The following is a 27,117-nucleotide window of genomic DNA, read 5'->3' on the forward strand; positions in this document are numbered from 1 at the left end:
ATTAAAACTATAAAACCTCCGAGCGGAAATAGAATAAAAGTAGCAAAAAGTGATTAAAAGGTAAACGAAATATTATAATTTTTATTATAAACCGTTAATTTTAAATATAAGTTAAATAGTAAGCTTTTTTATAAAAATTTAAAAATTTAAAACCGGAAATTAGCTTTTAAATTTGTCGAAATTTTTAAAGTTTTAAAATATATTAAAACCTTCGTTTATAAATTAATCTTATTTTAAAAGTATAGTTAAGTTTATTTTATTTTTTTAATTTGATTATTAACTTATACATAGCGAGAACAAACGAAGTGTTTTTGATATTTAAATTAAAAGATAAAGAAAAATGGGAAATGGAAAAAATATAAAATAGAATAAAATAAAGAAACTAAATATATCACTTGAATATAATTAGCAAGAGCTCGTCGAAGATTTAAAGAGTACGCCGGTAAAAGTTACGTAATATAAAAAAAGATAGGCGTTAATTAATTAATTATAAAAAGAAGGTAAGCTTAAAAAAAGTAGTAATAAAAAGTCGTAATAACCTCGAAATTTTATACATTATTAGTTTATAATTACTATAAAACGGCCGAAATCGAGCTTCGATAAAAATCGAATTTATTTATTTAAATAATAATTATATTGACGTGTTTTTAATAGGTTACGAGGTTTTAAGTTACGCTTATTAAATTATATTTTTTTAAAAAAAGCCCCAGGTAAAATAAAATATATCGAGTATAAACGTACGGTTAAAACGAGGTAAATAAAAAAACATAGGTTAAGTTTATTTAATAAGTTTAATAAACGAGTTTAAACTTATTAATTAGTGTAAGTTTACTTAACCTAGTGATCGGACCCTATAAATAATAAAGCTTTTATTTAAAAAAGTTAAACCTATAAATGTTTAAACGGCTTTTAAACAAATCGATTTATCTATTAATAACGTTATTATTAACTTAAGTAAAAAGATTAATAATCCGTTTTCTAATCAACTTAGAAATTATTTATTAAGAAATAAAATTGCGGTTATAAAATAAAAGGTAAGGTTAAATAAAAGTTTTAATAACTATAATAATTTTATTGAAAGTTTAAAAAAGCACTAATAAAGTTTTGTAGAGGAAAAGAAGAAATTTTAAATCTATAATGTTTATAACGTAAAGTTTAAAATGTTTACGTAAAATATTTTTATAAACGAGGTATTTTTAATAATTATCGATTGAGTTTTTTCATTTATAATAAATTCGTTAATTATTTATAATATAAATAAAATATTAAATAAAAATATTTTATTTACTTTAACGGTTTTTTAAAGTTATTAATATTAAATTTGGTTTTATAAATCTCGATTATACGATATAAAATAACCGCGAGACGATAAAAAATATTACTCGTTTAATAAAAAAACAGAAAAAACGTATTTATTAATATTATTTATTTTTTAAAAATAATTATTTAAATTTAAAAATATAATGTCGATAACGTTAAAATTATTTATAAAAACATTAAGAACTTATTATAATATATTAATAAAACGAGGTTAATATCGTATAAATTACGTTTATTTATAACTTTATAAATTTTATTTTTATTAATATAACGTGGTTTACTATTGAGTGGTCCGTATTATTAAGTGGTCCACCCTCACTACTTCTTAACCCTTATTAAACTTTAACGCGTAATAACTTCACAACTATAATGCCTAATCTAATTTAAGAAGACCGGATCGGTTTAGCTATTTAAGCGATACGAAAGCCCTTAAATCCATTAAGTGAAAGAGATGCTGTAAAAGTATATAACGTTCCTAGAACCACTTTACGTCACCGAATTTACGGCCGAACCCCACGACGCGATATCCGATACCTACGGTATAAATTAAATACGAATAAAGAGGAGGTGCTTCGTAAACATATAATTAATCTGGATACCCGCGGGATATTTCTTAAAATCGCTGGTGTGGAAAATATAATTAATTTCTTTACCGCGTCGCGCGGCGGCGAACGCGTCGGCAAGCACTGGGTTAGGGCGATTTATTAACCGCAACCTAGACCTTAAGACTAGAATAAATCGTCGATACGATTACTAGAGGGCCTTTTGCGAAAATCTGAACGTTATTTTCGGTTAGTTTAGGCTAGTCGCGAATATAAAGGCTAAATACGGTATTTTAGACGAAGACATATAGAATTTCAACGAGACCGGCTTTATAATAAACATAATCGGGTTAACCCTCGTCGTAATACGCGCCGATCGGCGTAGGAAGGCGAAGTCGGTCCAGCCTAGTAATCGGAAATGGTCGATGGCGATTAAATATATTAATTTATAAGGCTAATATATTCCGCCTTTCTTAATCGTTTAAAATTAATATTACCTCGCGAATTAATCGCGTAAGAGTGGTTTACTAGGCGATTAAGTAATTAAACCGACTTTTAATAAATAGACCGATAATGAAATAGGCTTAGACTAAATTAAACACTTCGATAAACATACTAAATCGTAAACGAAAGGTCGCTACCGCCTCTTAATTCTCGACGGCCACGAGAGCTATATTTCGGCCGAATTCGAGGCATATTACTAAAATAACGACATTATTACTATTAGTATACCTTCTTATTTATCGCACTTACTTTAACCTCTCGATATAATACTTTATTCGCCTTTAAAGCGTGCTTATTTAAAAAAAATCGAGCTATTTATTAAGGCCTCGATAAATTATATCACGAAACTCGAGTTCTTTATCGCGTTTAAAGCTATATATTTCGCTATTTTTATAAAAACTAATATTAAATTTAAATTTAGCGTATCCGGCTTAATACCTTATAACCCGGACGAGGTAATTAATAAACTAAATATGCGTCTCCGGACGCCTATACTTAGCCTATCCCGTTTAAGGACGGCTAGTACTTACGACTTTTAAACGTCGTTTAACCCTTAATAAATAACTAAGCACTCTACTTATATTAAAAAAGGGTGTTTACCTATTAAGGTAGCTCTTCGACGCCGATTTTAAATGCGGTAAACCAGATAGCGAAGGGTATAACCAAAATAGCTCATGAAATAACCCTTATACATAATCGGATGCGTACCTTTAAAAAGGCTAATTTAACCCTTTCGAAGCGCCGGAGAGTTAAAAAATCGCGAGTCCAGCTTAGAAAAGCCCTTACAATTAAAGAATCTCAAAGGCTACAGGACGAGAAAGCAAAAAAGAAGCGGCCAGCGACTAATAAAAGCGAAAATAATAGTTTATCAAAAAAACGCGCGACGGGCGGCAAGCGCTGTAGGATCTGCGGCGAAACAGGCCATAATGCACGAACATATGAAAAGGATATAAAATCGAGTAGCGAATCGGATAGCGAATAAATTTAATTAATAAAGCGCGTTATAATTAAATAAACCTATATAGAAATATCGAAAAGTGGAAAAAGTGTCCCGGTATGTGATATATCCCGCTTACTAGTAAACCACGTTATAGTTTATTAACGCTTTAATAAATAGCTCGATTTCTTTCGAATACGCGCGCTTTAACGGCGAATAAAATGCTATATTTAATAGCTAGAGCAGGTAAAAAAAATAGGGAAGTATATTAAACGTAATAATGTCGTTATCCTTATAGTATACCTCGAATTACGCCGAAATATAGCTCTTATAGCCGTTAAAAATTAAAAAACGATAGCGACCCTTCGTTCGCGACTTAATATACTTATTAAAGTACTTAATTTAATCTAGGCCTATCTCGTTATTAGTTTAACCGTTAAAAGTCGGTTTAATTACTTAGTCGCCCGGTAAATCGTATTCGCAAGCTTAATTCGTAAGGTAATATTAGTTTTAAACGATTAAAAACGGCGGGATATATTAGCCTTAAAAATTAATATATTTAATAACCGTTAATTATTCCCGATTACTAAGCTAAATTAACTTCGCCTTTTTATACCAATTAACGCGTATTACGACGAGTATTAACCCGATTATACTTATTATAAAACCGGTCTCGTTAAAATTAAAAATATTTTCGTTAAAGATATCGTATTTCGCCTTAATATTTATAATTAGTTTAAACTAGCCGAAACTAATACTTAAATCTTCATAAAAAACCTTTTAGTAATCGTATCGACGATTTATTCGAGTTTTAAAATCTAGGTTCCGATCGATAAAACGCTTAACCTAGTGTTTACCAACGCGGTCGCCGCCGCGCGACGCGGTAAAAAGATTAGTTATATCTCCTATAACACTAAGATTAGGAGGCATCTCTCGGGTATCTAAATTAATTGTATAATTACGAAGTACTTTTTTTTACTAGATTTAATTTATATTATAAGTATTAAATTTCACGTCGTAAAGTTTAGCCGTTAATTCGGTAATTTAAAGTAGCTCGAGGAACGTTATATATTTTCGTAGTAGCTCGTTCATTTAAAAGATTTATCGGGTTTCGCGTCGTTTAAATTATTAAAACGATTTTATTTTCTTTAAATTAAATCGGCATTATAATTATAAAAATATTACGTGTTAAAGTTTAAGTGTATCGAAAACTAAAAAAAGTGGCCCGCTTAATAATATAACCCGTTTAATAGTAAACCACGTTATTATTATTATTAAATAATATTTTTTTAAAAGAATATAATATTTAATATAAAACCTTAATAACGTGGTTTATCACCGAGTCGCTTATATTATTAAATCGCCTACTTTTATTATTTTTCGACACTTTTATATAAATTAATCTAATTATAATATATTAAATTAATTAAAACTATTCGTTATCGGAATCGCTACTTAATTTTATATCCTTTTCAGATGTTCGCGCATTATAACCTGTTTCGCCGTAAATGCCATTGCCGCCCGTCGCGCGCCGCTTCCACGAACCCCCATTTTCGCCTTCGCCGGTCGCTGAACGCTTCCCTTTTGCCTTCTCGTCCTGCAGCGCTTGAGATTCCTAAATAATAAGGGGCTCCTCCAAGCTGGACTCGCGACTTTTTAACTCTCCGGCGCTTCGAAAGGGCTAAATTAGCCTTTTCAAAGGTACGCATCCGATCCTCTATAAAGGTTATCTTATACTCGATTATATATATACTTTTCGTTATTTAGTTTATTATATTTAAAATCGGCGTCGGAGAGCTTTTTTAATAAATAGAGACCCTTTTTTAATATAAATAGAGTGCTTAGTCGTTTATTACGGGTTAAATAACGTCTAGGGGTCGTAGGTACTAACCGTCCCCGGACACGACGAGATAAGTGTAAGCGTTTAGAGACGTATATTTAGCTTATTAATTACTTCGTCCGGGTTATAAGGTATTAAGCCGGATACGCTAAATTTAAATTTAATATTAACTTTCGTAAAAATAGCGAAATATACAGCTTTAAACGCGATAAAGAACTCGAGCTTCGTAATATAATTTATTAAAGCCTTAATAAATAGCTCGATTTCCTTCGAATACGCGCGCTTTAAAGGCGAATAAAATACTATATTTAATGGCTAAAGTAAATAAAAAAATAAGGAGGTATACTAAGCGTAATAATGCCGTTATTTTTATAATATATCTCGAATTCGGCCGAAATATAGCTCTCGTGGCCGTCGAGGATTAAAAAACGATATAAACCCTTCGTTCGCGACTTAATATATTTATCGAAATACTTAATTTAATCTAAGCCTATTTTATTATTTATTTAGCTATTAAAAGTCGGTTTAATTACTTAATTACCTAGTAAGTCGTATTCGGTAGCCTAGTTCGCTAGGTAATATTAATTTTAAACGATTAAGAACGGCGGGATACACTAGCTTTACGAATTAATGCATTTAATCGCCGTCGACTATTCCCGATTACTAGGTTAGACCGACTTCGCCTTCTCACGCCGATCGGCGCGTATTACGACGAGTATTAACCCGATTATACTTATTATAAAGCCGGTTTTATCGAAATTATATATGTCCTTATTAACGATGCCGTATTTAGCCTTAATATTCGCGACTAGCTTAAACTAGCCGAAAATAACGTTCGGATCCTCGTAAAAAGCCCTTTAATAATCGTATTAACGATTTATTCTAATTTTAAAGTTTAAGTTACGGTTAATAAATCGCCTGACCTAGTGCTTGCCGACGCGTTCGCCGCCGCGCGACGCGGTGAGGAAATTGGCCATATTTTCCACATTAGCTATATTAAAAGGCATCCCTCGGGTATCTAGATTAATTATATAATTACGAAACACCTCCTTTTTAATCGGATTTAATTTTCGTCGAAAATGTCCGATTTCGCGTTGTAAAGGTCGGCCGTAAAGTCGGTAGTTTAAAGAAATTCGTGAAACATTAAAGGCTTTCGTAGTAGCTTTTTAATTAATATACTTTACGGGGTTTCGCGTCGCTTAAATCGCTAAATCGATCCGTTCTTTTAGTAAAAAATTAAGCATTATAGTTATAGAATTAAGACGTGTCAAAGTTTAAAAAGTATAGTCGGTCGGAAAAGTGTCCCGGTATATAATATATCCCGCTTACTAGTAAACCACGTTACCTCTTTATTTATTTCACTTACTTTAACTACTTAATATAGCACTTTATTCGCCTTTAAAGCGTGCTTATTCGAAAGAAATCGAGCTATTTATTAAGGTTTTAATAAACTATATTACGAAGCTCGAGTTTTTTATCGCGTTTAAAGTTATATATTTCGCTATTTTTACGAAAATTAATATTAAATTTAAATTTAACGTATCCGGCTTAATATTTTATAACTCGAACGAGGTAATTAATAAATTAAATATACGTCTCCGAACGTTTACACTTAATTTATTTTATTTAAGGACGGCTAATATTTATAACCTTTAAACGCCGTTTAACTTTTAATAAATAATTAAATATTTTATTTATATTAAAAAAAGTATTTACTTATTAAAGAAAATCTCCGACGCCGATTTTAAATACGGTAAACTAAATAGCGAAAAGTATAATTAAAATAGCTTATAAAATAACCTTTATGCGCGATAGGATATATATATTAAAAGAGGTTAATTTAGCACTTTCTAAGCGCCGGAGAGCTAAAAAATCGCGAGTCCAACTTGGAGGAGCCCTTACTATTAAGGAATCTCAACAGCTACAGGACGAGAAGGTAAAAAGGAAGCGTTCAGCGCCCGATAAAGGTGAAAATAGGGGTTCGTTAATGCGAAGGGCGACCGGTGAAAGGCGCTGTGGTGTTTGCGGCGAGACAGGTCATAATGCGCGAACATGTGAAAAGGATATAAAATTAAGCGAGGAATCGGATAACGAGTAGTTTTAATTAATTTTAAGCGTTATAATTAAATTAATTTATATAAAAAAGTCGAAAAATAGAAAAAGTGCGTCGCTAAGTAATATACGTCGCGTAGTAATAAACCACGTTATAGTTTTTATTATTATTAACTTATTTTTCTTTATTAAATCTTTTATATTATTAATATTATATACTTTTAAAAATATAAAAAAACACGTAAACTAATAAAATAATATATTAATAACGAGTGAGTAGTAACCTCGAGATAAGCTATACTTACTAATAAATAATATAGGTATTACCGTCTGCCTCCGATCCGATTTATTCGTTATCATCACTGATAAGGTTATTCGCAAGACCACTTTCGGGGAACAGCTTAAAGAAGTGCTGGAGAAGACCCACATCGACGTTCAGGTTGTAGGAACAACACTGGACTCTGGCACTGATTGTTTTTCGCATGCATACACGTTGATCCATTCAGAGCTCAAGAATTACCAAACCAAACCGGTGCGAACCACCTATTACTGCCATTTAATATGGAGGACCCCTGGTCTATCTCTGCTGGGCTGGAAAGCTCAAGCAAGCCTCATTCTCAACTTCAACCCTCGGCGAAGTCTGTAGCGGATTCTAAAGGCTTGGGGCGTCTTGCCTCATATAACTGTTGGTGACATGGGCCTCTTGCTTCATATCCAAAACCTACGAAGGACGGTTTTGGGATAGGCAGGAAGCTGTGGCTCTGCGACGCCCAGGTTGGCTCTGGTAAGGTTAAGGACAACACAGACGGCACCTACGTTGTCGAGATGCTGCGACAGTTGCATGGGACTACTATCAGATCAGTTCTTCTTACCTTGCAATTGCTCAGCGTCATAGCTGGCCGTGTCCTGGCTACTAGATCAGAGGAACGTCGTCTTCGTCATCTGGAGGCACAAGGCGCGTGAAGTACTCGAGAATAACTGGGCGACGAACCGGATTGAGATCAAAGCAGGCGGGCTTTCCGTTGGTATTGTCAATATCATGGAAAGACCTCCATCGAGCGACGCGTGTCTACAGACTTACTTTGATCACGGACACGGGTATAATGGGATATTGCATTCGTATGCGGCAGCCTCGCCATATGCCATATTGCCGATGTCGGTTCAATAGGCCCAAGTGGCTGGTGTTTATCAATGCTTTGACTTGCTTATGATCTGGGTAGCTCCCGCTCGCCCGAACTGACGTCTTGGCGCCGTCTGGGGCAGTGTCGGCCACGTCAGAGAATAATGAGTTGACGTGCCTCCCCATGCGGATACTGGGGAGGAAAGAACACCAACAACGCCAGATATGCCAAAGTACTATCCATGTTTTGGACCCGTGGTTACGGTTTAAGGAGATCTGGGGTAGCCGCTTTAGGAATCGTGCGGCTACGTAGCAGCCGATCTCCCCCTGACTGTAGTCTGCAGCCCCCTACTAGCCTGGCACTAGGCCATGCCGTAAAACAACGACGGTATCGACTGACAAGCACTAGGATTGGCGATAGATTAGAGTTGTTTCTCTCCCCCTTCGCCAATCGGTCCCCATGCCCACGTGCGTGTGCTGGGGGTGGATTGTGGAATGTCACACGCGGCGTGGGGGCGCAGTGACTGACTGACACGGACGGCATTGTTGGTGACACGCCTTAGCACGACGCGGGGGCGGACCATCTGCTGCGTGCGCATCGCAGCTAGTCCATGGCTAGCCCTACGATCAATCTGTTTGACACATGCTCGCTAGCCGGGGTATGGATCGCCTCATCCCCCACCCCTACTATTCTGCCAACCCAATCTCATACCTTCTGTATCTCAATCAGACCACCTATCTCCTCACTGTCGTGGCTCGTAGGTGCTGCATTGATGCTCAGTCGAAACACAAGCGGCGCGACGATGACGCAAACCAAGGCCAAGGGGAACACGTCAGATGGCTGAGTAAGATTGAATAACATTGTTATTCGATTATGCGTTGGCGGAAATCCTTCCGCCTGCACACACAGAAGGGAGCGGAGCGTCTATACGTCGCCCACCTCAGCCTGACACGGTAGGGCTGCAGACGAACCCCATGGGACGTGTGAGTGCCCCGGCAGTCCCGGATAGAGTAGGACGCTATACTGGCAAGGCATGCTAGCAGGCTGGTATTACGTGCTTTTGTTGAGTCCATTCTGTTGATCGAGGGTCTGTTGGGCACCGACGTACAATCTCACGATGCACACACTCTCCATCGAGAGATGTATATGTAGACATTGCTTCTCTCCCTCAACTCCCGACTTTCTATCCTCACAATCATCAACAACAATCACAACCACTATCACTTTCTCAACTTCCACCAACGACCTTCATTCATCCTTCTCGTCTCTCTTTACAGGACTTTGACACTCACCCCCACTTCTTCATCCAAGACAAATCTCATATATCCAATTTCATTCTCTTCACTCTATCAAAATGCAGTACTCCATGGTCATGACCTCGGCCCTGGCCGTCTTCACCACCGTCAACGCGGCCCCGCTTGAGCGACGCACACCCCAGGGCGTCCTCGGCGGTCTCCTCGGCGACGGCGGCTCCGGCGGCAGCGGCGCCGGCAACGGCTCCAGCAGCCACCCCGGTGGTGTCGGAAGCCTTCTGGGTGGCCTGACGGGCCGGGATGCCGAGGTCGAGAAGCGTAGCCCCCAGGGCGTTCTCGGTGGCCTTCTCGGCGATGGCGGTTCAGGCTCTGGCAGCGGCAACGGACAACAACAGGGAGGTCATCCCGGCGGTGTTGGCAGCCTCCTCGGTGGCCTGACCGGTAGAGATGCCGGAGCTGAGAAGCGCAACCCTCAGGGCGTTCTTGGCGGCCTACTTGGCGACGGTGGCTCTAAGCCCAGTGGAGGCAACGGACAGGAGCAGAGCCACCCTGGTGGAGTCGGTAGCCTTTTGGGCGGTTTGACCGGCCGCGATGCTGAGGTCGAGAAGCGCAGTCCCCAGTAAGTTAATACTATATCCCCTGCCTCTCACAGTGCCCTCATTTACGTATTCTTTTTAGGGGTGTTCTTGGCGGACTTCTTGGTGATGGTGGCTCCGCCAACAAGGGCAGCGGGCAAGCCCAGGAGGGGCACCCCGGCGGTGTTGGCAGCCTTCTGGGCGGCCTCACTGGCAGAGATGCTGAGGTAGAGAAGCGTACCCCTCAGTGAGTTCATTTTCCGTCCCATACCGGGCCTTCTATTCCAGCTTGTCTAACCAGTACGCTTAGGGGTGTTCTCGGCGGTCTCCTTGGTGACGGTGGCTCGGCCAACAAGGGCAACGGACAAGAGGGTGGTCACCCTGGTGGCCTTGGTAGCCTCCTCGGTGGCCTGACTGGCAGGGATACCGAGAACTAAGGCTACGGAGAGCAGCACTGTCTCGGCAACAGGATTAGATGGGTTCATAAATACATGCCTGGTACTCCTTACTGTGGCGGATTTTCTATATAAACTGTATATATGCGAACATATATATCTTGTATCGATATATAAACTACACACATCAGACTGTTTTGGGCTCCTTGCCCTGTCTACTCACCCGCTGGCACCTCACCGCTGGTTGATCCATTCCCGTGTTCCTGTAATAACTTGAAAACATGTGTATAACAACCAGAGACGTACCTCGCTAATTGCTAATCAAACCACCGCCTCTTTCCCAACACCAATAGACCAATAGATGATGGCGAATATTTTCGCACTATCAACTTGCCAAATTTCAGTGTCAAGCAATCAACATAGACATGTTGATCTAGAGACGTCATCTTACATCCATTGGGGCTGTCCTGAGCCATGACATGTTGCAACATAGCATCGAGCGCACTCCCTCTGTCTTTGGGATATTCTACACACCTGCTTAGTCCCCGGCAACGGGGAGAATGCAGGATAAATTATCAATACACGTGTATGCCGATATTAGCGGCGGTTTGCCGGGACGTTGAGCTATTCGAGTTGAAATGGAGGCATTGCATGGTGGTGATCATAGCGGTGGAAAAATAGCGGATTAGTTCGTCCGTGATAGCATTCGGGGGCGAAAGATCCCTTAATAATACATATAGGCGGTTGCGTTGCCATTTGTAGGCCGCAGGTTTGTCTTTGGATATACTGGTGCACTAACGGCCGTCTCTGGGATGATCGGATTCCTGAGCAATGCCAATAACTAGGCAGATCCTAGTATGGATCAGGTTTGACCGTTACAGTCAGTTCTAACTGTCCAACCCAATTGGAGCGTCTCGTATAAGCTGGATATATAAGGTAATACAGACCGTTTTCAAACGGACTGGTCCTTACGGCCCTTAGCTGTGAACTCTGCCTTGACCTCGGCTCGGAAAGCTGAGTGGAGATCTTGGATGATCCAACCAAGCTTGTGAGCGCGCGGTGTGGAAATTCTCATCCGTATTCTAGTCTAGAAATAGTGGCCGATATAGAGGAGCAGTTCCCACGGCATTTGGTATCGAGACTATGCCGAACGGCCCCCTTTTCTTCTACCACTCTCGGATGGACAGAGCCGACTCGTTGCATATGCTATTAATGATGAGCAATGGAAATAATTTCTATACTTGTATAACTGTATTGTTGGTTGGGCGGGTTGATTCCAGCTACGAGTGCTTCCCAAGATGAGGTCGTAAGGAGACTTAATGTCTCTGGCAGCCTATTGTAGGACCTCAACCCCAGAAAGCCCCCAGCTTTTCTGGATCAAAAGTTGGATGAGGAATCTGAGATCATGCGTTTCAGCCTGCCCACGCATTCACTCGACGTCTGGGCTAAACTTTGAACAGAGACAATGGTACCGTTCCGATCCATGTAAGGTATTATCGCCTAGTGTTTCGGAAATTGGACCAGATCCTCCAACATAGATATATACTTCCAGTAAAGATGTCACAAGTTCATATATCTTCCTCGGTGATGTAGCGCCCAGATTCAGGGAGTCGTCGTCCATGGAAACCCCTGAACCTGACGAAAAGGGGTGCGTTTTGGATAGTGAGATTTCAAGGCACACATGTCGGGCAACATAGTAGACTTTCGATCCGCTCCTCGAAATAAGTATCTACTCCTGTAACTCAAGTATGGAGTGTGAATGAACGTCAGACCGTCCAAAATAAGAGTGACAAGGCAGTCAGTTGCTGTGACTACCGATACTGTCGTGACACGGAGTGAAAGTTGTCAATGAAGGTCACGCCAAGCGAGCAGATAGATATGAGCCAATCTACCCGAGGCTGTATGATTTGGTACACCAGTGATCTGCAGCCTTGTTCATCCTGATATGTGGCGATACGAAGAGCTCGGCGGTTCTGAGGGGCTTGTCATGTCGAGCCGGCCGAACAACCAGTCCTTAGGCAAAGACAGTATACAAGATCATAGAGTGTCAGTATCGCTGTAGGATGCTACTACACGAACCATCAATGCCCTCATCCACACCGCCAGCATGGACCTGAAAGACTATCTCGTCAACGGCAACTCCCCGAACCTGTGTTCGAAGCTCCTTTGGGCGAGTTGCTTCCCGCCACCATGCAAATAATGCCCAGACCTTGTGGCCAAGTTATTATTCGGTCGACTTAGCCAATGGTTTGACATATGGGAGAGCTCTGTCGGTCGGCCCGCAGCGCTAGATCTATCCGGATGTAGAATCGGCCTAGATTTCGCCGGCTCCATATCCCCAGTGGCGAGGCCGATATGTGTGACTGGTAGTTCGAGCTTGCGCTGTCCATACCTAAGCAAGTGCCTTTTCTTCCTTCCCGTGTTGATCAAGAGTTTTCCCGATGGCAGAGTGAACGAGTCCTCGACTTCGCCTTCGTCGTTGTTTCTCGGGCATATGGCCAGTCTGCACGCTGTTGCTCACCGATGGCAAATGCAAACCCTTGACTGCGAACTACTGCAAATAAGCAATCCAAGCCGACGATAAGTAAGTAATCCATCATCGTTAGAGAAGGCAGGGACCACTTTCTCGTGGCTAAACACGGCTGGAAAGAAAAAGATGAACTGACGAGAGGAGAGGAGGCGCTACGATCGATTGGGATCTCAATTGAGTTATCTGATCCGACGCTCGTGCCCGCCAAGGCCGGTGACGGCAACGCTACTGGACACTTTCGGAAACCAGGCCCGACCCTATTACCTACACAGTCAGCAAACTTGGAGCTAGAGGAGCTTCCCTCGGGCAGCATTTGGCATCTGCTCAGCCTGGCTTCACACCAAGTGACACTAGCCTGGCCTCCAGTCACAGAAAACGGGAAGGGGAACACGAAAACCTGCGAACTGCGAGCCCGGTCGGTCCCGTAAGGATGGAGCCCCAAATCAAACCCTCCTAAGCCTTCTTGGTCGCGAACCGCACCATTCATGCCCGACCCCTGTCAGCGCTTGCAGGGCTAGTCCATGCACCGTCCCCGCTGCCATCTTATCTGATCATCAGATAAAATCAGCTCATTCGATGGCCATCTCCAACCAGCAGCACCCGGAGCACGACTGGCTGCTCTTGGCGGGCCCTGGCCTCGGCGGATTGGGGGTCTCTGAAGCTCTGGAGCTCGAAAAACTTGTTCCCTCATTTTGCGAACTTGCCTGGACTGGGTTACCCGGAATGGATGGGACCCTGCCAACCTCGTCAGCTGCGGCAAAAGATTGATTAGCTAGGAAGGAAAAGAATTTGCACAAGGGAGTCATGAATGCATGATGGATGGCCTGCTCATGGCTCCAGACCCGACCCTTTGGTATTCCCGTCTCCCCTCCCCTCCCCTTCGCATGTCTTGGCCGACCTCGGGTGGAGGCTGGGTCTTGGCCCCCCTACACGCACTCTGCATGAAGCACATATAGAGAGGCCTGGTCCTGCGCATCCATGGTTTGCCTGTTCCTGTCCTCTCTTGTCGATCTTCACCACACTCTGTTCCTACCTTCAATCCATCCCTTTGCTCACAGTAGCTTGGATTCCCCACAATGGCCTCCCCTGCTGGTGTTTTCTCGCCTGAGCCATACGACATGGAAAAGCGCGCCGCCGAAGACAAAAACCCCGGCGCACGTGGTGCACGAGGGCGCCGATGCGAAGTCCGAGTCGGACGACAGCTCGACCCATGCCCAGGGTGTGAAGCGCGTCGAAGCTATCACGGCTGTCTGGTCCAAGAAGGCCCTGTGGTCTACCTTCGTTCTGTGAGTTGAACCCGACGAGTTTACAAGAGCAATCAATCGGTATCCCTTCTCGAACATGCCACTGATTGACGCCTCCCCCTTTCTCCTATAGGTTATGGCTCGTCAGTTTCGTGGCCGCGATGCTCGGTTCCGTCGAAGGCGCCCTGAGCCCCTACATCACGAGTTCGTTCGACCAACACGGCCTCCTCGCCGTCATCAGCATCGCCGCCCGCATCATCGGCGGCGTCGTGACGCTCAGCATCGGCAAGATCATCGACATCCGGGGCCGCATGGAGGGCTTCATCGGCGCGCTCCTCCTGATTACGGTCGGCATGATCATGAAGGCGACCTGCCAGAACGTCGAGACCTACGCGGCCGCCCAGGTCTTCTACTGGGTCGGCAACGTTGCCCTCGGCTTCATCATCGAGGTCTTCGTCGCCGACATCACCTCCCTGCGGAACCGCATGATCATCTTCACCATCAACTCGACGCCCAACCTCTGCACCACCTTCGCTGGCCCCGTCATCGCCGAGCTTTTCTACTATAAGGCGAACTTCCGCTGGGCGTTCGGCGCGTTCCTCATCATCCTGCTCGTCTTCTCCGCGCCCGTGGTCGGCGTCTTGTGGTTCCATGAGCGCAAGGCGAAGAAGCTCGGTCTGATCCGTCCCAAGTCCGGTCGCTCGCGATTGGAGTCGGCGAAGTTCTACATCATCGACTTTGATGGTAAGTTCGACACTCATTGGGAACTCGTTTCGATGCCAGCAGGCTAACATATCCCTAGTGCTCGGTGCGATTCTCATCACGGCGGGTTTCACCCTGATCACCCTCCCGTTCAGTCTCGTATCGTCTGCCAGCCACTCCTGGGAGAGCGCCAACATCATCGTCATGATTGTCATGGGCGTGGCCTCGCTCGTCGTTTTCGTGGTCTGGGAGAAGTACTTCGCGCCCGTGCAGTTCTTCCCCTTCGAGCTCCTCAAGGACCGCACCGTCCTCGGCGCCTCCATGACATACTTCATCGTGTTCCTGTCTACCTTGTAAGCTATAATCCTTGCCAGCCGGTGTTCCCCGTTTGTTTGTGTGTAGGTGTACTGACGTGCTGTCTTTCGCAGTGTCTGGGACGCCTACTATGGCTCCTACCTCCAGGTTGTCAATGACCTGAGCATTAGCATCTCCAACTACGTGCTCAACGCGTACTCGCTCACATCCTACTTCACCGGCCCCTTCATCGCACTGTAAGTCGCGAACAAAACTTGATACATCCAGCACCATCGGGACCATACTAATCCTTTGACGTAGGTTCATTCGGTACAATGGCCATGTGAAGTGGCCGGCCATGGCGGCGATCCCCATCTACGTGCTCGGAACCGCTCTGATCATCCACTTCCGAGTACCGGGCGCCGACGTGGGCTACCTCACCATGTGCCAAATCCTCGTCGGCTTCTCGACGGGCATGCTCACCACGATGTCGCAGCTCGCCCTCATGGCGTCGGTGGGCCACCAGAACGTGGCCGTCGCCATCGCCATCTACGGCCTCTTCGGCGCCGTCGGCTCCAGCATCGGCTACGCCATCGCGGGCGGCATCTGGACCAACATCCTCAAGAGCAAGCTGACTGAGTTCCTGCCCGACTACGCCAAGGACCAGGCGGCATCCATCTATGGAGACATCACTCTCCAGATGGCGGAGCCCATCGGAACCCCGATCCGCGATGCCGTCATCGCAGCGTATGGCGTGGTGATGCGACTCATGGTGATTGTGGGCGCCTCGCTCATTCCTCTGCTGGTTGCGGCTGTGCTCATCTGGAAGAACATCAACGTGAAGAAGATGGAGTCCGGGGAGAAGAGGGCGAGGGGTAACGTATTTTAAAAAGGGGGGAATGGAATGTATGGGTTGGTTGGACTGAGTGCTTGGATCTGCATGACGAGCGAAGCTGCACGTCTTGCTGCTAGAGAGAGGTTGAGTTGGGTACAGAGATGAATGAACGTGTTACGTGTAAAAACCAAGTAATGTAATAGATAGACATGACATCAATGCTGCTTCAACTTTCAAATAGCAATGCATGAGTCTCGTGGCATATGCAGTCCATGATTCAAGGGCTTGCATTGTGCATTGTACTTAAGGGTGTGATGTGATGCAGGCGTAGTAAGGTTGGCGTGCATTGGCTCTCGGGAGGCACTTGCCAAGCCCCACTGCAGACTGCTTACTGATTATGATACGGGACTTCCACGTGATGCTGGATTATCTGGACTCTTGGGTACCTACTTCTGATCCCAAACTCGATTCCTACCCAACATCGACAGAACTATTTACTTTCTGTTATTGTTCGTGATTCTATCTTAGTCGAAAGCTTCTGCAGACACTTGCCCACCAGTCTGCGACCCGGGAAGAAAAGAGAGCGTCCGAGTTCGGAAGAGGGGAAAACACACCTAGATATGGCGTCAGGTCCGTCCAACGCCCCGTCCGCCGGCGAGAGCGCCGACCAGTCCGAGTCGCGCTCCGCCTACCAAGACCTGCGCCGCCTGATCCCCAGCCTGGCCTCGGAACTGGACCAGCTGCGCGCCGCCCTGCGCGAGCACAACCTCTGGCTGCAGCGGTACGGCCACACGAGCCGCACCCCCGCCGACCCCTACGCCTCCGCCGACCAGCCCTCCGGCAGCACCGCCACCACGGCCGCGGACCACGAGCTGCCCGCCTACTCGGCCTCGGACGTGCCGCCCTACACGGGCGGCCCCAACTCGGTGACGGCGTACGGCTCGACGTCGACCCGGGAGGAGGTGCAGCAGCGGCGGGACCAGCTGACCGAGTGGCTCGGCGAGGGCGAGGACGTGCTGCGCGAGTACTCGGCCCGGTTCGCGCAGCTGACCGAGGAGCTGCGCATGCCGCCCGAGGACCTGCTCGGCACGTGGAACGAGGCCAGCCCGGACAACGCGCTGCCGGACTACGCCCAGGTCGAGACGCGCGAGGAGCTCATGGTAGGCGGCGTCGGCGAGGTCCCGCCACCCTACGTCCGCGGGCAGGTCTTGTCCAAGATCGAGAGTCGATAAGACTTTAGGAGGGAAAGCCACCGGTTCCGGATATGAAGTTTTACTTCCCCGCCCCTCAGTACCAGAAAACCTCAGGATTCTACGGACCAGCAGACAAACCATCTAGACGGTACGGGGTGACGCAATGAGAGCTGGCAATGTCCCCGTTCGGCCCACGAGCCTTCCATATGCCTCGGTACGGCAAGAAGCATCGATGGTCGGCCGTCCCAGCGTGGATGAGGTGGAGGATCCGGCAAGGCTTGTACGTGTCGCCCGGGACCCGGAGCAAAAAATTCATCGATAACCGTGTATAGCTGTACCGCTAAATGCCCAATGACCATCACATAAGTTGACATTCGGCGTTCGCAAATCGTGAAATGAGCTTAGTAACAAGTAAGCAACAACTATGACCCTGCTCAGTTATATCCAGGGGTATGCTGTAGGGTCTACCACGCCAGACGGCCCCAGTCTGTACTGGGCTTCAGGCACTTCTACGTCCTAACGCAAACATCTAGGCACTCGAGTAAACACGCAGTACGTAGGACAAAAACTTTTCATTAAGGAAATTAAGGGGTAGGGCGAAGCCACTATGACACACGCTCCCGTCACTGGCAGCATGCTTAAAGCTAAGTTGGCTTTTACAGAGGTACCTCTCTTTCTCCTAGCTTTGGTCCCATATCGCTCATTAAGATGGATTTGATTGATCAAAAGCGACCATAGCTAATACTCATACATAGGGAAAAACCTCACTCCCCAACACCCAAATTTTTATCGACATGATACTGTCTAAGCCTCAGAACTGGCGGCGGTAGCCTCGTTGCCCTCGCTGGCCGGCTTGGGCTTCTCCTTTTCGGCCTCCTTCTCGCCGTCCTTGCTCTTGACAACCTCTTCGGCCGGGATGGGCTCGTCCTGCTTGACCTGCTTGGTGCTGCTCTCGGCGCCCTCGACGTCCGGGTGCGGCGGGGCGACGCCCTGGTCGGCCATCTCAGGAGGGGACTCAAGCTCATTGCCCGCGGCGTCGACGACGCGCGTCCGCGTCTCGTATCGCGTTTTGAATTCGACCTTCCCTTCGAGGGCCTTCACCTGCTCGTCGTCCAGCAAATTTCCATCTTGATCCCTGTACTCGATCTTCTCTTCGCGGCCGATTACCTTCTGGCCCTGGGGGCTCGAACTTGGGCGCCCCGGAGATTCCCGCGGCGCCCTCTCCCTCGTTTGGGGAATTCGGCTGCTGTTGAGGAGGTTGCTGCTGCTGTACCGGTGGTGCTTGGTTCTCTACGGCGGGTTGCGACGTTTGAGCAGCGTTGACACGAGCCTGCTGGGAAAGCTGGTCGTAGGCATCGTACTATTGAAACGCGGTCATTAGTCTACATGTATCCAACATCATTGCCAACTCCAGACACAAGACATCCAAATAGGAGCCACTTCCGCCAAGTGGAGTCCGCTCGTCTCACATTCATCCTTCAACTTCATCCCCTCACGGGAAGGCCATGGGTGGGAACACTTACGCTATCAAGGAAAGTATTGCAGTCCCAGTCCCACGTGCCGAACAGCTTTACACGGTTGCATTCGCTCTTGGTCCAAGCATTGCCATAGGCAAGAGGCGACAGCAGGGCAAAGACGATCGCACTGAGGGCCAACAAAGCAACAGCGCCAGCCTTGTTAATGATGGGGTTCTCACGAACACCCGGAATGGCAAAACGGGCAGTGGCGAAGTCGTAAATCTGGCAGAAAGCCATGACAGCGAAGTACAACGCGGGGAAGTAATGATGCAAGAAGAGCTGACGCTGCATCAGGTAGAAGGGGAAGTAGTGGAAGGCCCAGCCGAGGACTGCAGTACCAATCTCGTAGTCAAATCGCTTGAAAGTGGAGTTGGAGTAGTCGCCGCAGCTACGCTGCCATCGGAGCACTGCAATGCCCTTGAACAGGACGTAGATCACGACGGCAAGAGTGCTGGTGTACCATACCACGGGGTTACCAACGAGGTAGATTTGACGGTGGTCCTTTCCCCAGAAGTTGATACCGCGGCGAAGAATGGGCCACGACGAAGGGCGGGAGTCCCAAGCATGCGATTCGACCAGACCAGCGTTCGTCTTCCACATGACTCTCTGAAGCTCCCAGAACTTGCCGAAGAAACCAGGCTGTTCGTAGTTGACCTTCTCGGCATCGGCGCCAAGCTGAGGATGCTCGTTATACTCAACATACCAAACGCTGTTGGGCAGGGTACCACCCTTGGCGCAGGTGACTTCCTGTTGCTCCGATGCCCAATCAGGAAGCTTGACCTTGTGCGAAAACAGCACACAGCCGGTCATGACGTGGACAAGTCTGAACTTGGTCTGGATGGTTCGAAGTCTCTCCTTGGCAAGGGCACCAGAAGATTGCTTCTTGACAATTTCGACTCGGAACAGATCGTTGGCGTCGCCGGGAAAGCCTTCGTAGCCGTAGGCGGAAACCTCGTTCTGCCACTCAGCCTCAGAAACCGGGGGTCGGACATCGTGAGAGTGGAGGCGTCTGTGAGTCTGCAAATGGTACATCCGGATCACATCACCGTCCTTGATGTATGGCAACTCCGGCAGGTTATCCCAGGCAGCTGTGCCGTTGATAGCCTCACCCTTGCTGTCCAGAGGTTGGGTTTGGTTCTCCATGAGCCAAACATTGTTCTCATCCTTGTGGGGGTACAGGGTGATTTGCTGTTGCTGACTGCCCGTGGGGTACATGAGGGGATGCGAATGCAGATATCCGCCCTGGGTGTTGACATGGCGGATAGACAGCCGACTGCCAAAGGCCACGTCGACAGGAACATCTTGCATGCCCTTGTTGTTCAGGGTTGCCTGGAACTCGGAGCTCATGAAACCGTCTCCCTCGCCAGGGTTCGTCAAGCACAGGAAGTGGATGGCAAACATGGCCATGTAGAAGGTGACGGGGATGATGACAAGGCAGAAAGTGCGGGCCATGAAGTGCTTGGCAAAGATTCTCATCGTCACGGTCTTGGTGTCGCCCAGGAGTACCCAGAGCTGGATCAGGGTAAGAGATCCAACCCAAGCGATCGTGAACAGACCGACCCACTTGATGCTGACGGTGACACCCAGACCCAGACCAGTCATGACAAGCCAGAACCACCAGGCTGCGCTGAAGGCCTTGGAAGGGCCCTGCTCATGCTGGTTGGTGAACGAGGTGAAAGCCAGGGCCGTGAAAGCGGTGGCAATGACCAGGGGCGAATCAAGAAGGATCAGTCGGGCCTGGGTAAGGAGACCGTTCTCGAAGATGATCAAGGAGGAGCCCAACGCAGCAGTAGCCGTACGACAGCCGACCGCCTTGAGGGTCAAGAACATGGTGGGGACCAGCAGGATACCGCAGATAGCAGGGAACATTCTCATGGCCACGTAGGGGACGCCGGGCTCGAGGTAATCCTTGCCAATGTCCTTGAAATCGAAGTCTCCGTTGAAACCGGCGAGCCAGCCGAAGAGGGCGATCAGCATCTTGGCCAGCGGGGGATGTACGTCCATGAAGAAGCGTCCCTTGATATACTTGGAAGCGAAACCACCGAAGCTGTTGGGTGCAGACGTTTGGTTAGTCTTCTGTACAACTAGCACACGGAAGGGAAGCTATCTGGGAGGAAACTTACTGCACCTCGTCGAAGACGACGCTGGTGGGCTGGTAGATGCGGAACAGGCGCACAATGGCACCGAGGATGGTGACCACGGTCATGACCTGGTAGTCAGAGAATGGCAGGAGGAAAACGTCATTGTCGTCGACACCTTCGGAAGTGTAGTCGTTGTGCTTCCCAGCGAGCTTGCCCTTGGGGGCGGCCGTGGTAAGGACGGGGCCCTTGGGCTTTGCTGTGGTGGCTTTCGCCATGTTGAGGTTGGATGTGGGATACTATGCCGACGATCCCAGTGTGTCGAAGCCGTGATGTGAAAAAGGTCGAGGAGGGATCGAAGAAGGATGCGTGGCTTCTTTTTCTGGGGCTACACGCTGTCTGGCTGTGTCGGTCGAGCTGCGAGGGTCCGCTAAAATAGGAGCTGTGGCCGAACTACGACTGGACTGCGACCTCGTATCGCATGCGTGCGGACCGGGCTGTTTAATAAGAGAATAAGTAGAGAAATGAAAAAGAAAAAGAGGCGGGGCAAGAGAATGAACGAAGGTCAAGAAGAAGCAGAGGTGCTCATCACAAGGAGTCCATGAAGAGACACAATCCTGCAAGAAGGAAGAGGAAGAATTGATTGCTGTCTCGAACCCGGGGAGAAATGCAATTCAGCAGCAGCCCGTGTGCTCTGGGGGGTAATCTAGCAATCTGGAGGGTCTCTGTCGCTATGAAGCCAGGTTGAGGCCAGATGGATTTTCAGGCTAGCGGGCTGGCCAGCTCGGATGACAAGCCTAGGCGCGAGGGCGCACAGGGAAAGGGGGCATGGTTCTGGGCATGGGGTGGAATTGATTCACTTGGACGCAATTGGGTTCAATCAATCATTCACGGGCCAAAGATCCCAATTGGCAGATCAGCTCCTCTGTGCACCCCTAGCGCGTGCTATCTTGGGACACTGTCTCTGGAAGGCTCCCCTCCAACATGTACCCCCAAGCAACAGCTGGCCTCATTCGCTCGGGGGAAAAAGAAACGGACAGGGGTAGCTAAGTAGCCTCCCCAGCGGCCTTGTACCTCTGCCAAGTGGGGCGTGTCTGGACAAGTACCTCTCGCTGGGTGGTTGCTTCTGCTGTGGCTGTGGCTAGAGCTGGCTCGTGTGTTCGTGGGTCTGATTACCTAAGTCAATTGACCTGACTGTCCTGTCCGTGCAGGCAGTCTTTGGACCTCTTGTCCGTTTGTGTCGGATCAACCTTCGACCGACCTGACTTCCGCATGGCCAGCGTCTCTCCCATGCGCCTGGAAAATTTCCCGCTAGCAATACCTGACGGATCTAACCTTGTCGGCTGATTGGTTTGATGCAACTGGAGCTTCCAAGGCTGCCTGCCTGCCTCTTTTACCTCGCATCAATCCTAGGCTCTTTTACAGATCGAGTTACGCGACGGCCATTACAACGTTGACTTGTTGGCAGCAAAACAAGAAAAACAGCACGAGGCGCCACCCACGAGTCCAGCAGGCATCCATTATCTGCATCTTTGAGAATTGCCGCGATCAAACACATTTTGGCACTGAAAGGGTCTCGATCACTTTGCATACGTCACGATGGCCGCGACGGCTAACGGAGATGCAGCAGCTGTCCTGGACAACATCAAGCCGCCTCAGGGCATCGTCCTTCCTCCCAAAGAGTTCAGAACCATCCTAGAAAAGACTGCTGGCTTCGTCGCCCGAAATGGCCTGCCATTCGAGGAGCGCATTCGCGAGAAGGAGAAGACCAACCCCAAGTTCAGCTTCCTGAACCCTACCGACCCCTACAACCCTTACTACCTATGGCGCCTCAGCGAGATCAAAGAAGGGCGAGGCACCGCCGTCGCCGCAGGGCGTGCTGCCGAGGCCGCCGCCCCCGTCGAACAGAAACCCGTCGGCCCTCCTAAACCGCCCGACTTCCAATTCTCCGCCCGCATGCCCAACATCAGTGCCCAGGATCTCGAGGTCGTCAGGCTCACAGCTCTGTTTGTGGCCAAGAATGGGAGACAGTTTATGACGGCTCTCTCGCAGCGCGAAGCTGGCAACTACCAATTCGATTTCCTGCGGCCCAACCACAGTCTGCACAACTTCTTCCAACACTTGATCGACCAGTACTCCATGTTGCTGCGCGCTGGCGGCATCGACGGTGAAGGTGGCAGAGTCCAACAAGAACGCGTCGCCGAGCTGCAGCGCAATATTGACGATAAATATCATATTTTGGCGCGAGCAAGGCAACGAGCAGAGTGGCTATCATACCAGGAAGAGGAGAAGCAGAAGAAGGAGGAGGATGCCGAGAAGGAACGCCTGTCATACGCCTCCATCGACTGGCATAACTTTGTCGTTGTCGAAACCATCGTCTTCACCGAGGCCGACGACCAAGCCGAGCTGCCGCCGCCCACCTCCCTCAACGATCTGCAATTCGCCTCTCTCGAACAGAAGGCACGTGTATCCGTCAATGCCAACCTGCGCATCGAAGAAGGGTTCCCATCCGAAGAAGACAGTGCGAGCTTCAATGGCTACGCGTCTGGGCCCCAGCAGACCTTCAACCTCCCTCAACACCCCGCCTATCCCGCCCAGCAGGCGGCGCCCGGCGCTCAGCCCCAATATCCAGCACAGCCAATGCAACCTCCGGCGCAGGCTGCTTATGGCATGGCCCCACCCACGAGGCCGAATGGAATGCAAGAAGACGACGAGGCACGGCGGATTCGCGAGAGAGAAGAGGCTCGTGCTAGGATGCACCAAGCTCAAGTGGAGGCCAAGGGTGGCGCGCCTATGAAGATCAAGGAGAACTACGTCCCCAGGGCCGCAGTTCGCGCGGCGAACAAGCAAGGCACGCACATGGCGCTTTGCCAGATCTGCAAGCAGCAAATCCCCGCGAACGAGCTCGAGGAACACATGCGAATCGAGCTCCTGGACCCTAGGTGGAAGGAGCAGAAAGCCAAGGCGGAGTCGCGATATTCTGGCGCCAATCTCGCCTCGGCCGATGCGGCCAACCATTTGAAGCGTTTTGTCAGTCAACGAACCGACTTGTTTGACCCGGTGACGGGCCAGCCGACCACAGAAGAGGAGCTGGCCCGTAGGAAGAGGACGGCCCTGAGCAGCTACGACGGCAACCCGGACGGCGTTAGGAACCAGGCACATCAGGCGCACCTGTCGCACATGCAGAGCGTCAACGTGGACGAACAGATTGCGAGGATACACCAAAAGTTTGCCAACAAGGATGGCCAGTAGAAACTGGATAAGCTTACGAGGGAACACCATGAAATTTGTACGATCGAAGTGAAGGTTGGCCAAGGCCAAGGAAGCTCGAGTTCTTGACATACTCGATGGGCTAAGGGACGGCCATGCCTACCTGATAGCGACAAGCTGGCATGCCGGATAGGCGAAGGGTCACCTAAGACAGTATGGGAGAGGCAGAGGGACCCGGCGGAACAGCAGAAGGTAATGAAACAAGCCCAAAGAAACTTTGCTTTACGATATCAAAATGCTCATACTCCAATGCAGTTCTGTTCATACGCTTTACCCACCAATTATCGTGGTAGAGCGTGGAGCGCATCCCGTGATACCCCTGTTTTGATTGTTGCGCTCCAGCGTACTATGCGCTACGTATGTGAAGATGTCCTGACGGGTGAGTTCAAAAGATCAGAAAACATGCCCGAAATTTTGTATAACACCACAATCGAGCCTGTAATTGGTACCATAACCACCACAGGGGCGTCGTAATAGTATAATATAACCCCGGGGGTCCTGTCAGGATCGTCTATTGACCCCTTACTGTAGTGTCTAGCTAGCAGGGAGAAGAGCACATACATATCCCATTTTATGGAATTGGATGGTTACTTCACGTAGTGATACCAAATACGAAAAGATAAGGGCCATGAAAGTGGCTTCTTGAATTGATCATTATCTGCCCATGCTCCGACTAATTATCATCATCATCCTCGTCCTCGTCGTCTACCTCCGGCACTAAATCCTCTACAATCAGATTGCCGCCCCGACCGATCCGCTCCCCGAGCGTCGCCGTGTCTTTAGGTTCGTACACAATGCGAGGCATCAGGCCGGCGATACGGAAAGCGTACTCGTGCTCGTACTCGTCCTCGCTGGGCTTCTCCCCCGCACCATCCTTCTCACCATCTTCCTGTTGTAGTAGATCGTAGCACTCCACAAAAGCGTACAGTTCCTCTACCGTCGTAGCCGCCGCGAACCGCCGCACCACCCGCCCGTTGCCAGAAGCCTCGGGCATCTTGAGCGCCAGCCGGACAGCGTCCTTGACGGCGGCGTCGGGCTCGGGCGCAATCGTCGTAGCCCGCCACTTGCGCCACTGCTCCCGCAGGGCCGAATTCCGCTCCGCCGCCGCCGCCTGCTCGAGGGCGCGCTTCTCGGCGGCGCGCGCGGCGGCCTCGGCCTCCTTCTTTTGCCGGGCCCGCTCGCGGTCCCGGGCCAGGCTGCGCTCGTAGGCGCTGTCCTGCTCGGCGCGCATGTTTCGGGCGAATTCCTGCGCGGTTCGCTCGGCTCGGGCGGTCGCGAGGTCGGGGCTGTACTTGTTGATGGCGGTCTGGATCTCGGCGAGGAACGTGGAGGACGAGACGGGGCCGACGAGGCGCTTCACGATACTCATCCGCGTGCTGCCTTCCTTGGGCGTCAGGCATACGAGACAGGAGAAGGGGAACTTGGTCGCGTTGTATTCGGCGGCCACCTGGTACGTCTCCGAGTCCAGCACGTTGCCGCCCCAGAGGAGGATGTTATTAGAGGGCTCGTTGATGAAGTCCTTGACTTCCGGTGCCAGGAGCGTGTCTCGGGTGAAAGATTCGGTATCGTCGTGCTCGGGCGACATGAGGACGATCAACAGGAACTTGAGGTCCTTCTTGGCCGCGTCGAGGGCCTGGGCGAACCCGGACTCCACAAAGGGCAAACCGGTGGCGCCGTCGGGGGTGCCGTACTCCTCCTCGAACTCCCGCTTGAAGCGCGCGGCCGTGTCGCGGGGCAGCAGCATGCGCCGGCCCATGGTGCCCTTCCAGCCGCTCGTGACGCTCGCGGTGATAGCGCGGGGCCGAATCTGGGCGGGCAGGAAGGCGAGGATGTAGGCAAAGGTGCGGAAGAAGGTCGAGACGGCGCGCAGGCCGAGGGTGAAGGGGGTCAGCAGCAGCGAGAGCAGGAAGGGCGGGCGGTGGGTCGACTCGGGTTGGGGGCACGATCCGGGGCGCGGGGTCGGGCCGGTTGGCGCGGGCGGGCTGGAACGGGGACGAGGCGGCCAGGAGCGACTCTTGCAGGTTCTCATGGCGGGCGGCGGCGGGCGACGGTATGGAGTCCTGGGCGGCGATGGCCTCGGCGAGGGGATCGGGGCCCTCGCCGTCGAAGAACTTGGCTATTGCTATCTGGAAGGCCAGCAGTCAGCGGTGTTGTTACATTTGGTTGTACAGCAAGGAAAGGTGGCCTGCTACGTACCTGGACATTCCATTGTGATCTCTCCAAAAGCGGCACGGCGTCCTTGACTTCTTGTGCTGTGAAGGCCGTGAATTGCTCGAGGGCCGCTTGCTGATCCGGCGTCAGCTGGGCTATGTCGACGGTGTCGTCGTCGGCGGCCATTTTCGGAGGTTATCGTTCGGGCCTTGGTTGCTGCTGCTGCTGATGGAAGATGGTGGCGGGACTTTCCATGGAGCGAAGCAAGGTCGAGGAAGCCGACAGTTTGGCCACAGGGTTGATTGCTGTGTGAGGAATGGGCGGGAGAGGAAGACGTTGGTTGTGTGTCGAAGCCGTTGGGCCTAAAGGTGTTTGGCACGAAAGCAAAATAAAATAAGAAGCAAGGTGGCCTCGAAGTCTGGTGATTGCATGTCGACACTAGCTCCGGCGGACAAGAACACCTTTGAGGCCTTGCATTGCAGCAATCACTTAAACTGCCTCGGGCTCGGGGGTGGAAGTGAAGGATGACGTCCGTGGGGCTCTTGGGCTCTCTGGAAGGAGCCATGTCAATGTTAACTTTAGGTGCAACACGTACCTGGCCTAGGCCACCGTTATTTTTGAGTCGCAGAGAAAGGCTTCCATCTATTCAGTCCCTATGATCATACATAATCTACATTGTGTGCTACGGTAGATCAATTTGACTATGACCGTAGCAATAGCAGCTCATATTGTATTCGTCCTTCATCAACTGGAAGCGAGTGGTC

General features: G+C 48.8%; 6 protein-coding genes across 6 annotated transcripts; 4 read left to right on the top strand and 2 right to left on the bottom strand.

Moving 5' to 3' along the window:
- Positions 1–9,670: 9,670 nt before the first annotated feature.
- PG997_010650 (uncharacterized protein) lies at positions 9,671–10,581 on the top strand (the record flags this gene model as incomplete). Its single annotated transcript, XM_066814965.1, has 3 exons — positions 9,671–10,188; positions 10,248–10,391; positions 10,455–10,581. 3 exons carry the CDS (start codon positions 9,671–9,673, stop codon positions 10,579–10,581), a joined length of 789 nt encoding a protein of 262 aa, XP_066664255.1.
- Positions 10,582–14,128: 3,547 nt separating this feature from the next.
- On the top strand, positions 14,129–16,198 carry PG997_010651 (MFS general substrate transporter; the record flags this gene model as incomplete). Its single annotated transcript, XM_066814966.1, has 5 exons — positions 14,129–14,355; positions 14,447–15,057; positions 15,116–15,368; positions 15,444–15,566; positions 15,631–16,198. Coding segments are annotated over 5 exons (1,782 nt in total), but the record flags the coding sequence as incomplete, so codon positions are not given.
- A 566-nt stretch (positions 16,199–16,764) lies between these two features.
- PG997_010652 (uncharacterized protein) lies at positions 16,765–17,376 on the top strand (the record flags this gene model as incomplete). The annotated part of the gene is made up of 1 exon (XM_066814967.1): positions 16,765–17,376. The coding sequence occupies one exon, from the start codon at positions 16,765–16,767 to the stop codon at positions 17,374–17,376; it is 612 nt and encodes a 203-aa protein (XP_066664257.1).
- Positions 17,377–18,141: 765 nt separating this feature from the next.
- On the bottom strand, positions 18,142–21,210 carry PG997_010653 (Dolichyl-phosphate-mannose--protein mannosyltransferase 1; the record flags this gene model as incomplete). Its single annotated transcript, XM_066814968.1, has 4 exons — positions 18,142–18,464; positions 18,505–18,697; positions 18,861–20,901; positions 20,978–21,210. 4 exons carry the CDS (start codon positions 21,208–21,210, stop codon positions 18,142–18,144), a joined length of 2,790 nt encoding a protein of 929 aa, XP_066664258.1.
- Positions 21,211–22,531: 1,321 nt separating this feature from the next.
- Positions 22,532–24,184, top strand: PG997_010654 (Pre-mRNA splicing; the record flags this gene model as incomplete). Its single annotated transcript, XM_066814969.1, has 1 exon — positions 22,532–24,184. The coding sequence occupies one exon, from the start codon at positions 22,532–22,534 to the stop codon at positions 24,182–24,184; it is 1,653 nt and encodes a 550-aa protein (XP_066664259.1).
- Positions 24,185–24,875: 691 nt separating this feature from the next.
- On the bottom strand, positions 24,876–26,539 carry PG997_010655 (UBX domain-containing protein; the record flags this gene model as incomplete). Its single annotated transcript, XM_066814970.1, is given in 3 exon segments — positions 24,876–26,129; positions 26,146–26,328; positions 26,399–26,539. 3 exon segments carry the CDS (start codon positions 26,537–26,539, stop codon positions 24,876–24,878), a joined length of 1,578 nt encoding a protein of 525 aa, XP_066664260.1.
- Positions 26,540–27,117: the final 578 nt, after the last annotated feature.

This window comes from Apiospora hydei, assembly GCF_038363865.1.
Source record: "Apiospora hydei strain CBS 114990 chromosome Unknown utg000008l_segment0_segment0, whole genome shotgun sequence".
Taxonomy (NCBI): Eukaryota; Fungi; Ascomycota; class Sordariomycetes; order Amphisphaeriales; family Apiosporaceae; genus Apiospora; species Apiospora hydei.